The sequence below is a fragment of the Amphiprion ocellaris genome, chromosome 3, assembly GCF_022539595.1.
Source record: "Amphiprion ocellaris isolate individual 3 ecotype Okinawa chromosome 3, ASM2253959v1, whole genome shotgun sequence".
Lineage (NCBI taxonomy): Eukaryota > Metazoa > Chordata > Actinopteri > Pomacentridae > Amphiprion > Amphiprion ocellaris.
The window spans coordinates 39,342,569-39,355,532 of record NC_072768.1 but is presented as its reverse complement, the minus strand read 5'-3'; the positions used below and the strand labels follow the sequence as shown (position 1 = coordinate 39,355,532).

General features: G+C 37.3%; 1 protein-coding gene across 1 annotated transcript in view; it reads right to left on the bottom strand.

The window, feature by feature from the left end:
* Positions 1-12,964, bottom strand: part of si:ch211-266k8.4 (TBC1 domain family member 10B) — a 102,983-nt gene that overhangs the window by 85,214 nt on the left and 4,805 nt on the right. Inside the window, exons 5-9 of the mRNA XM_055007224.1 lie at positions 12,720-12,845; positions 11,682-11,805; positions 10,686-10,755; positions 5,539-5,653; positions 4,453-4,570 (exon numbers count right to left, since the gene is read on the bottom strand). Coding sequence (XP_054863199.1) covers positions 4,453-4,570; positions 5,539-5,653; positions 10,686-10,755; positions 11,682-11,805; positions 12,720-12,845 — 553 coding nt within the window. The remainder of the gene's footprint in view (positions 1-4,452; positions 4,571-5,538; positions 5,654-10,685; positions 10,756-11,681; positions 11,806-12,719; positions 12,846-12,964) is intronic.

Sequence of the window (12,964 nt, the reverse complement as noted above, 5' to 3'; positions counted from 1 at the left end):
CACATAACAGGTGCCAAAGTCTCCCAGAAATGTGTTTAGATATACCATTAATGTATCCAAAATTTCTCTGCAGTAAATTTCTCATCTGAAAATGCATATTTTTAAATTCAGAATATGTTGATCAGCTGTAGTGCCTGGTTGTTCCACAAGGTGGAGCGTCTTACTATTTTTTTACAGTAACAACTACAGGGGGTCCTCGACTTACGTCGGAATTCTGTTCCTACGGTGCAACGTAATGCGATTTTCACAATAAGTAGGAACTCACATATGTACATATGTGGTGTACAACCAGCGAATGTAAACAAAGCCATCTTCCTTGTATCGTGTCGCATAATGACGTATTTGTCCACTCCACTCACCAACTAGTTCCCACATGGAATTTGTTTTAACATCACAAACGACAGCTCTATTTTGGCAAACAGAGAGCACTGTGAGGGTTTAGCTAGCAATGGGCACCATGACAAAGACTTTTGTGGTGGTTAATGACCTCCGACCAGAGCTCAAATAAAAAAGTGGTTCCACAGTCTAACAAATGTGCTCATACATCTGAGTAGCTAACGTCCCCAAAAAAAGACACAAAAAAAAGAATATGGAAAAAGGTTGACGTTCAAAAGATTGCCTAACTAGCTAACATAACAAAAAAGGATACAACAAAAAAATTCTGGAAAAAGAGCGATGTTCAAAAGATTATTTGTATATTGATTGATAATTATATTTTAAAATCTGCTTCCCTAGTACAGACCGTTTCTGATATTGTGACATCCCTAATATTGAGGTTAACATAATAAATTCAGAAAGAAGGGCTGCTGTCTGAGTAGTATTTATATCCAACAACAAACAAAGTTGTGTAACAGGAAGAGAAGTGGTTCTGAGTTCTAAAACTCTTCAGCTGATCATTCCTGACACTAAAGCTTTAGATGAGATCCAGCATCAGTGAAACAGACAGAAGCTGCTGGGAGTCATTGTTAGAGCCTATGAGCAAACTGACAGCTGATGGACAGCTCAGTGTAGACAGACAGTCACATGAGATGGATGAGCTCTCAACCAATCATTAATCAGGATGACCTATGTGGCTGCATGACAACTCCCATTTATACCATTCACAGGGAGTAAAAGAGCTGAGATCCTTAAAGAAAATGAGGAGAGGTTGAAGATCTGCCCTCCTTCGTCTCCCTCAGCTTCTCCCTCTGACCCTGCATTCATCTGCCCTCTTTCTTCAACAGTATCTTCCCAGTGTAAGGAGATCCTGCCCTGGGAGACGGCCGAGCCACTTAGTGCTGACTTCTGACCAAGCTTTCGTAATGATGCCAAGCAGCCAACAAGGACTTCTCAATGTGACGTGATGGCAGGCTGCCCACCGAACACCAGAGCTAGAACAAAATGTGTCTGTCAGCGCTGCCCTTGATGCTGAATACACCAGCAAACAGCAGAGGAGCTTCACCGAACCGAGCTATTTCTGTTCCTGTAACACAGCAAACATCTGTGTAATTAATGAAAGCTCGCTATAAAATGTTGGAAATCAAGCATTAAGACATTAAATGACCAGTTAAACAGTCGTGAAGCTGTTCTCCGCAATAATCCAGCGTAATTTGCCCTTTCTAATGCACTTTGCAAGTCATTGGTCACCTAGCACGCCTTCTCCCCCTCTGGTTGGTGATTAAGTGCTTTATCACCGCCTGTGACACAGCTACGTTTATGGAAACTACTTGGCTGTGCAGCCTCCATTTGTCCAGGGTCGACTCCACAGATCTCCATCCAAGGTAAACAAACAGCAGGAGCTTTCCTACAATGAGAGGCTCACAGGAGGGTGGAATTTAAGTAGCTGGAGGCAGTTTATCTATTAAACCAAATATGATAAACTGGACTTTAATAATCACTGTGCACCAGTCCATCTCTCACACACAAACACTGGCTGTACACACAAAACCCGGTGACCCCGCTGAGTTGCCATGACTACAGCTCCGTGTCAACAAAACATGTCCGTCAGCTGTACAACGTTTATATTCAGCACAGTGAGACTGAAAGCAGCATGGGACGCTATTGAAGGAGCTAATTTAGCAAAAAGGATGTTTACATCGAACATGTACAAAAACAACCACGGCCAAACAATGATACTCTACTTTTCCTGGAATGCTCGATGTCAAAACACGTCCAGCCCTGACGAGCCGATTCATATTCATGAGCTGCCTGCGGTTCCATTTAGGATCAAGCCTAAAAACTGAGCTCTGAGAACATTCTTCAATAGAACCAGAGCTTTCAGTGAATAAATGAGGGTGGTCCAGGACGATATTCACACGTCGGGCTCAGACAACACATCTTATGTTTCTTTATGGAGGAGAAAATGTTGACAGTTAACGATACATGAGAATAAAAGTGATAGATGTCTGAAAAATGTAACATAAATCACCCTATTTATGTTGTCCCAGTCAAATTTTAGAGTAAATTAAGGCATATTTTAACTCAATAATCAGCAGCATCATCAATCGTTAATGGATTAAATCAGTAACACAAACTGAGCAGAGCAGACATTTGTTATTTTGCATTTTTAGTAAGCAGACATGATTTTATCCTCTGTTACATCTGAACATTGTAAACATCAACCCCAGTTTGTCTTAAATACATGAGCCTGGGTCAGAGGGCATTAACTGTTACAGAAGTCATTGTCATGGTGCCCGTTGCTAGCTAAATTCCTGTCATAACTTTCAGTAATTTTTGTAATGAATACAACATAAATGTGTGTATATAATATAGTCTGAAACTGCCAGTATACCCCTGTCTTTCAAGCTGCTCTGATGGTGAACTTTCCTCAGTGTGGGACCAATGAAGTTCATCTTATCAATCAATAATAGATTAATTTATAGTACAACTTTAGAATGCTGAATATTTGTCATGTATTAATATTACACAGACACAGACATATGATAAATATGTCTCTAAGGGATCGAAATGGTCCTATTTAATCCCAGTTTGTCTTAAACACGAGCTCGGGTCGGAGGGCATTAAATGTTACAGAAATCTTTGTCGTGGTGCCCACTGCTAGCTAAACTCCTTTCATAAATTTGAATTTTGTGATAAATACAAAATTATCAATATCAATATTATTATCAATAAAAGATTAATTTATATTACAAATGTAGCGTGTTGGATGTTTGTCTTTTCCTGATGTTACACAGATAGAGACATTTAAAAAATATGACACTAAGGTATAGAAATGGTCACTTTGACTGTCCTAGTTCATCCCAGGCTTAAACTGTTTGGAAGTCATTAACCTCCACAGAAGTCTTTGTCATGGTGCCCCTTTAGCAGCTAAACTCCCACAATGCTCTCTGCTTGCCAACATGAACTGCAGTCTGAGTGACGCCTTCTCTGGTCTCTACAGTATTAAACAGTAAGAGGCTCCACCTGGTGGAACAACCAGGTACTACAATTGATTATGACATATTTACTGATACATAAAAAAAAAACAACACCAAACTATTTTTCTGCTAAAGGTGGAAAAAACACAATCATCTTGAGTGGTGCTACGTGAAGGATGTGACTTCAGTGTTCCAACAAAATAGCGATGGTAAAATCGTTTTGGTGGAACATTTGCAAGCTGGGAGACGAGCTATTAAAATGGATAATCCACAGAAAATAAACTTCCAGCATGATTCAAATACTGTGTCAGACTTTAAATTTTCACCGTGGCTAGTTGCTGCTTGGAGATTACTGTTGTTGTTCCAGGTAATCCATAAATGGATTTCGGAAATGGTACCACGTACATAGTAGGAGGTGAGGAGAAAGCAGATGTACTGGACTGAGTTTAATAACCTAAATGTACTTTAAGTGTGTATTATCAAGGAAAACGGTATCCGGAAGAGACTAGGTGTTGGTGGATACCAAATCATCCTTTACAACAACTCTGTATACAAGCACTAAAGCAATAATAACATATAATAAATGAAGGGGAAAATGAATAAACAACTTTATGTTTTTATATAGTACTTCTTCCTTAGCGTATCTAGATTTTTTAGATGGCTGTATTTATTAGGTCTTTAGATTTACATTTTATATTTATTACTTACTAACCATGTTGCTATGTTGTTGTCTAACATTTCGTGAGTACTGTACGTTCCAGTTACCAAGACAAATTCCTTGTGTGTGCTAGTTCACTTGGCAATAAAGCTTTTTCTGATTCTGAGAAACACAACAATTGCAGATTCTTCCACAGATGAATAGCACAGTCCACCACTATCATCAAAGCACCAAACCTCTCAGAAGATATGGTGTTTATACCTCCAGTAGAGCGTTCTAGACACTTGGAGATTCAACACCAAGGTGCACTGATGCTGTTCTGGAGGACCAATATCTCACTAAGACACTAAATGGTTTTTCCTTTAATTTGTCACCCACTCACTAGACAGCATACATATATTCACAATACTTGACAAAGTGAAGCCTGATTTGACTTACACATCCACAGGGACTCTCAGCAGCAGCGGTAAAATGGCTCCTTCATCATTCAGGTCCATCAGTCGAGGCTCCAGCAGCTCAATGACGGTCAGAGCGGTACGAAACACCGCCGACAGGCCTGAAGAGGAGATTTTAGAAATGATTCCTGCACCATTAAAGCAACACTTCAACATGTGAGGAAGTAAACTCATTTTCCTTCTTGCCCAGAGTTACATGAGAAGATGACCACCACTCTCATATCTGTGCTGTAGATGGAAAGATTCATCCTGCAGTCAGGTAACTTTGCAAAGTTTTTACTAAACAGTGAACTTTCAAAACAGAAACTTCAGAAAGTCACTGCTCCAGAAAAACAAACAGTCCTGCTCACCAAACTTTTCACTTAGACCAGAACAAAACGATTTAAGGAAAATGTCTAATTGCAATTTTTCTGACAGATTTCATTTTTTAAGTCGTGCTTCAGTCTAATGTTTACTGTGTTTTTGATGTAACCCTCCTGTTATGTTGCGGGTCAGACTGATTTTAACCCTATAGAGCCCAGTGTAGCGCCGCCGCTATGACTGAACATTCATTTTTGATTGGTGGTAGATTTGAAACCAGATAAGACAGATTGATCATTCTTTTTGCATATAAAATCTGTTGAGTTAAACTAACATTTCACACACTCACCAGGTCTAAGAGTGCTTTTTCATCTGCTCGAGTTCATTAGAATTGAATTACAGTATTACTCTAATTATTTATTTGCCACAAATCACAGATCCTGAATGGCCGGCTTTGAGATCTGCTAATGGTTGTTCAAATTGTGATTTTGGTTAATTATTCAGGTTTATCTCAGAATGAGCCCAAATTAATGTTATTTTAGTGTCTGCATTATTGCAAAGACAACAGCAAAGACGTAACTGTTATCTTATACAATAAATATTTCACTAAATTAAATTCCAATTCATTAAACCCATAAAAAGCATCGGTTCCAAATAGCAATCAGAGCAATTTACAGCTAGTTACATTAATATGCGACACACCAGTGTTTGTTTCTGTTCTTTATGTGCATAGCTGTCCATCCATGCGTGTGTTTTTGTGCGTACGTACCGTGCAGAATGATGAGATCCCAGACGGCCAGGACAGAGTCCCAGCAGGGCAGGGAAGTGAACAGAGTGAGGAACCACGGCATCACAAAGTGGACCGAAGAGACTCCCACCCACTCCTGCAGGGAGGATGGAAAACACTTGTTTCACTGCCAGTTTCTGTCAAATCAACTTCTACTGGCTCCTGAAGGAAGCATCCATCCTCTACAGCAGGGATGTCCAACATGTGGCCCGCAGGCCAAAACCGGTCCTCCAGAGATTCCAATCTGGCCCGACTTTACAAAGTGTAAAAGTTCCAGAGAAGACATTAACTGCAGATTGTAAATTAGTAAAACTATAAATTTAAAATCATTTCTAGACCATGACAAGTTGTTTTGATGTTAAAGTAAAATACTAGATTGTTCTTTGTTCTTTTGTGTCTTATTTTTGTAATATTTTGTCTTGTTTTTGTTGTTTTTTTGTCTGATTTTTGTCGTTTGTCTCATGTTTTTGTTGTTTAGTTTCTCGTTTTTGTCATTTTGTGTTTCCTTTTTGTCTCGCTTGTGTTTTTTGTCTTATTTTTCTCATTTTGTCTTTTGATTTCTTCGTTTTTTGTGTGTCATTTTGTGGGTTTTTTTGGCCCCCTTGTTTTGCTTGTCTACTTTTTTGTTGTTTTGTTTCTCGCTTTTGTCATTTTAATTCTCGTTTGTGTCATTTTTTTCCCGTTTTTGTCATTTGTCCATTGTTTTATCACTTTGTAACTATTTTGTCTATTTTTTTGTGTCTTTTTTGTTTTGTTTTTTGTTGTTTATCTCATTTTTGTCATTGTGTCTCATTTTTGTCATATTTTGTATAATTCTTTGTCTTCTTTTGTCCGACTTTTGTCTTTCGTCTGTTTTTGTCATTTTGTTTCTCGTTTTTTGTCAAATTTTTGTTGTTTGTCCATGCTTTTGTCACTTTCTAACTTTGTTGTCTAATTTTTTTGTCTCTTTTGTTTCGTGTCATTTTGTCTCATTTTTGTAATATTTTGTCTTGTTTTTGTTGTTTTTTGTCTGACTTTTGTCATTTGTCTCACGTTTTTGTTGTTTTGTTTCTTGCTTTTGTCAATTTTGTCTCATTTTTGTTGTTTGTCCATTTTTTGTCGCTTTCTAACTTTTTTGTCCAATTTTTGTCTTTTTGTTTTATTTTGTGTCATTTGTTTCATTTTTTTGTTGTTTCGTGTCTAATTTTTGTAATATTTTATCTTGTTTTTGGTCTTTTTTGTCTTTTTTTCATCTGACTTTTGTTGTTTTGATCATAAAGTAAAATCCTCTATGGTTCAGTTCCAGATGTGACTAAATGTTGTGTTTCTTTGTAGACATTCTGATGTGGAAGTTGTAATGTGGAAATGATAAACTGAGGTATAATATTGTTGAAATTGAACTTATTTTTCTTTAAAAATATCAGGTTGTTCATGATGTTTTGTAAAAAGATAATTCCTTCAATGTGAACATGTTTAGAGTGAACTTTTTTTCACTAAAACAAAGGAAACATGTGGATTTGTGGTTATTTATAGGTTATTATGCTGCGGTTTTACTGGTCACTGGAGACCAGATTGGGCTGAATGTGGACCTGAACTAGAATAAGTCTGACACCACTGCTCTACATGATAAACAGTGTGGAACTGGACTGTTAGTTTAAAGGTTTCCTTGTGGTTTCATTCACAGACGTCCTTCTTGCATCAGACTTCATGGTTTGTGTCAGACTGCGTTAAGGCAGAATATTCCCCGGATGTACAGTAATAAACAGAGACGAGGGGATCACAGCAGCAGAACAACAATGTGTTTACAGCTCTATGTCTGCTGAAGGGCTCCATTACAAAGGAAGTGCTGACCTCTGATCTCTAATAGGATTTTCTGTAAGGGGGAAAAACTATTGTGCCGACAATACACCCCTGTGGTTAGAGACAGAGTGTGTGTGTGTGTGTGTGTGTGTGTGTGTGTGTGTGTGTGTGTGTGTGTGTGTGTGTGTGTGTGTGTGTGTGTGTGTGTGTGTGTGTGTTTTGGCTATAAAAGGGCAGCGTCTTTCCTCCTGGACCTGCTGAGTCGGCGTGAAATATAACAATCCCTTCAAAGGCAGCACAAACGGTAGCAGTGGATGCATTAGTGTGTCCGAACACTGAGACTGAATATTTAAAACGTGGGAGAAGAAGCTGCAGCGCGGCGGAGATGAGACAGACTGAGGGGAGTTTGTGAAGCAGCTTGGTCATTCTGATGAAGTGTGACGGTACCTGAAGAGTCTACAACCATGCTAGCAGCTTCACTATTCCGTTACCTCCAAGTCCGTTGGAGGCCCGGTCTAACTTCCAACCAGTTCTTCACACTGGGTATCAGAGAAAAACTGGTTCAAGAGTGACACTTCACTGGTCTAGAACTAAAAACTAGGGGGCAATTCTTGGTTGTACACCAACAGGAGGGACCAACAAGACCAAACAAAGCTTTGTGATCATTGTTTTAATGCTCCTGTTAGGTTCGTTACTCAGGAACAGCAATGATGTTGACCTGGAGTGTGTTTAGTTTTCCAAAAATGTCAGAAAAAAACAAAAAATCTTAATAAACATAGTTTGTATTTCACTATTAACTCTAATACTAACCAAATGTAGTGCAGTGCTGTTCTTTACTTCTCACAGATCACGGTTCAATGAGGATAATTATAATTTCTCTATTCAGGTGTACAGAACATAGAAGAAACCTAAAAAAAAAAAAAAAAAGCACTACAAATGAATCTAAAATTCTAATTTCTCTACTTAAAATTACTGAACAACAGTTGAACAAAGCTACATATAAAAGCTGATTAATGCTGAAGATAAACTGCAGTCTACTGGTAAAGCTGTGCATCTTTAGAACCAAAAGATCAATGATGGGCTGTCAGCTGCTACTTATTGTAGTGATCATCGCTAACAGTGAACAGCATGTCTGTGGAGGAGCTCATTATTGAAGCCCGTCCAGTAGCGGTGCAGGTGGTGGGAGTGGATTCCACAGCTGTGGGTTAGAGTCAGTAATATCCCTACGATGAGGGCTGAAAGGCAGAAGAGGCCCTTCTGATGATAGATCCGTAACAGAGGCCTCCTCCTTCAGATCAACTACTCATCACTCGCCTATATTTGGCCTCTAACGCTCCCATACTTCTGTGATGTTTCCTGTTGCCGGGTTTTTAGGAGCTTTTTCCTTCCAAGACAAATGACTCCAGAAAAAACACGAGGAAGAAGCTTTCAGCATCTGCTAACGTGATCTGAACCAAATTAATTAAGCGCAGGGCTCCAGACTAACTTCTTCACTTTCAACTTACCCTCCAGAACACATCACTTACTGAACATGTGCTTATCGATAGACGCTTCAATTTACAGATGTTCCCTTAACGCCTCACATTGTAGCCACTGCTGGGTGACTGAAAATTACTTTGAATAAAGTAAACTAGGGCGTCCTAGTGTCAGATTTGTCCCAGATGGACCCAAGTGATTTTTATCTACATGCAATCTTGTCTATGAGCAGAAAACCCGCACATTTCACGAGGAGGCCGCATTTTTCCTGGTACACCTGTAGCTCAACAGGTTGAGCAGGTGACCCATAAACAACAGCTATCGTAGAAACACGGCGGTCATGGGTTCGAGTCCAACCCAAGGCAACGTACTGCATGTCTCTCCCCACGTCTCCTATCTCTCTCGCCACCGTAATAGTTACTTAGCTTTTAGTTTATTCATTGACAGAACAAAAAACGATTCAATACAAAAACAAAAAGTTTCTAAACTTCTGAAGGAAGCATAAAGAAGAATAAATTGATGTAATCTGCCCCATTTATATCAAACAACCAGTTTACAATGAGCATTAAAAACAAAGTAAATGACTAAAAATTCTCCCTCATAACGGAGTTTTCTGTCATGACAACACTTTGATAAGATAAATTCATTTCTTTGTATTTTAATAATAAGCTAAGGCCAAAAATTACTTAAAAAAAAAAAAGAAGGGCCCATTTAAAACTACCGCAGCAGATAGTGTTTATAAAACAGTATGAAGCTAAAATCTTTATTGTGATTAATATTTAATTTCACGGCCCTACTTGGATCTCAGTCGGACCTCCCTCTGTCCACCTCCTTTTAAGACTTATTCCATTTTTTAAACGTAATAAAATCTGAACTTTACTGTGACAAAAAATGTATCATTAATCATTTAAAGAGACCATGTTCTGAGCAGAGAAGAGAATAATTCATGTCAACTCTTTACATTCACAGTCCTCTACTTCCATCAAGTGGTCACATTTTGTATTGCAGCTTTTTCCATTAACCCTCATGTCGCCCTCTGGGTCAAAATTGACCCGTTTTAAAGTTTGAAAATGTGGGGAAAAAAAAATAGATTTTTACAGTGAAACTTCTGATGTCCACATTTTCAACATTTTTGGGAAATCTTTGAACATTTTTTGGTGGAAAAAAAGAAATCCTAAAAATGTTTCTTGAGAACTTTCACACAAAAAAAATCAACCAAAATCGATTTTGGTAGATTTTTTTGTGAATGTTCTTAAAGAAAATATTATATAATATTTTTAGGATTTTTTTTGGGAAGATTTTTACTTTTTTGAAAATATTTACAAGAATTTTCCTGCCAAATTTGGGGGATTTTTTTTAAAAATAAAATTTTTAAGGGAAATCTTCAGGGAATTATTTGAATTTTCTTCCTGAAGGTTTTGCAAATTTTCTGAAGTTTGGGGAATTTTTTGATGAATGCATTTTTTTTGGATTTTTTTCAGACAAGGAAACAATATTTTTTGGTGTCTGTAAATAAAAACAACAGGAGGGTTAAATGAATGCAGAATTCTGATTTTAAAAAAGTGAATAAATTGCTTCCTACCTCATTCTGATCTGATCATCAGATGTCGGATCTCTCTGTCTGCCTCCTCTTCCCTCGTTTTCTTTTTAAATAACCAGCTACAGATCAGTTTATCTTTTTAACACACATCAACTAAACAGCTTGTTTTACTCAGCAGGCAGGGTCAGACTGACAGTTATAAAACTAACACAGTGACACCAAAACAGTTTAATGATTAATGAAATTTAAACTCGTACACTCTCAAATAAAGAGTCTGGAGTCACCTTTCATTTTCTGTCCAGACTCTTGAGCTAAACGGAGGATCCAGACTCACCATGTGCTGAGAGAGCCGAGGCTTCCTGTGCTTCAGGAACTGTTCAAACACCTTCACCTGATGCTGGACTCTGATTAGAAGTAGAAAAAACATCACAGTTCAGTTCTGCAGCTCAGCCACAAATCACAGAAAGTTTCATCAAAGTTTCAACAGAAGTTCAGAAACTTACAGACATAACTGTGGAAAAATCATAGTTTTGTGAATGTGCACCAGATTTATACAAAGAATTTAAAAAGAAACAGCAACAGTTGACTACAAGCTGATAATTTTATTTATTCTTTTGAATTTATTTTTATTATTTGTCGAATTTGACTTTTTTTTGTGGCGCTTTGTTTTCAAAATGTGCTGTAAAAAACACAAATAAAGTGAATATTATTAATAACCTCATGATTCTTTGCCTCACAGGGGATTAAAGTTTAAACTAAATGTTAAATTTCACAGAATTCTAAAGTTGTGTTGCTACTTGTCATGCTGCTGAGGAAGAATATTTTGGCAGTGATTTTTATTTATTCATCTTTGTACAATATCCTCTTCTCTTTTTATCTTATAATATTTAATGACAAAAAAATTAATGTCTTTTTTTGTACAATAATAATAAGAAAAAAATATGTATATATATAATATACATACACACACACACACACACACACACATATATATATATATAGTTCACAAAGTGTGAAAGGATTAAAAATGACAATAAGATTCCAATAAATCTGAAATAAAAAGTTAAAAATAAATTACTTAAAAAATATCTAAAACACACAGAACACACATGTATGAAAGTGCTTCTAAATAAAGTGTTTAAATGTTTACATGAAATGAGATTTAGTAAATCTAATCAGTAGGTAAATTATTCCAGAGTTTGAGGCTCTTCGTCTTTATTTCATCTCAGAAGATCAGAACCTGCTGATGTCAGAAGAGGCTGAGGATCACACAGCGTCTTTAATATAAGAACTTAAAAGTAGATTTGATCCATTTTAAACTGAGTCTTACTTGGTGAGGCTGAGGTCAAACAGCTCAGACAGATATCTGGGTTCATCCAACAAAGCTGTCAGAGCCCAGAAGGATTCTTCTTCTCCCAGCTGCATCAGCAGCACTGCAGCTATGTAGGACATCCCTGAAAACACACAATTCTTCAATAAAACACAGAGAATAAAAGCAGAAATAATAGTGTACCCCCAAGAAAACACTACAACATAAAATACACGTGACAGATGCACTATATTAGAAAAGTTTAAGGTAGAAAAATGAACAAATTTTAAGAACTGAATAGTAGCACAGTGAGCAAAATCTGTTCTTTTGCACATGTATGTCCACCTGTACGCATCATATATGTTAAAAGCAAAAGAATACGGGCACCTAGCTTCCTTTATTTCACATATTTCTTGTGGCAGGAGCTTACAGATAAGATACAGGGTGATGCAGGAAACTGTCTTCCACAAACGAGTTGAAGAACTACAGAAGCTTCATTTGACAGGATTTTAAAGCGATCATTAATGACAGGACAGAATAACAGAAAGTACTGAAACATATTTCTTTGGCACATGTTGTCAAACATCAAAACTTTTTGATCTTTCTCTAGATAAGATGATTTCAGTTAATTTTTGGTGTATTATCACACATCAAGGTTGCAAAAGGACAAATGTTTACTGAAGTTTCACACTAAATCTGTTTCTTAGATCTGAGAAGAGATTAGAAAATGTTTCCAATTATATGTTAAAATTAAGTTTATTGTGACTAAAATGTGTAACTATTAATTTGAAGAGTATGTTTTCTGAGCAGAGAAGAGAATAATTCATGTCAACTCTTTATATTCGTGGTCCTCTACTTCCACCAAGTGGCCACATTACGTATTGCAGCTATTTCCATGAAAGTAATGAAGAATTCTGATAAAAAACGTGACAACTCCCTGATTAGTGAGGACCAATAATAATCACTTCAACATTATTTACTGAGAAAACAAAGACAGAAGGTTTAAAATAGCATTATTAGAACTCCATCAGAGCAACAATGTAAACCCTGGTGTGTTACCTTGGCTGTATCCGACCTGTGGGTTGTACTTTGCGTAGGCGATGAGGACTCTGAAGAGTTTAGCCTGACCCTCGATGGCTTCTGGACTTTCTCCCATCAGAGAGCGGTGAGTCGGGAAGGAACGTTCTGAGGAGGACAAAATAAAACCAACAGTTTTTCATTTATACGCCTTCATCAGCTAAATGGGAAACAGTCATTTTTCCTTCACAGCCACATTAAATGCAAAAACACACAATAAACGTGTG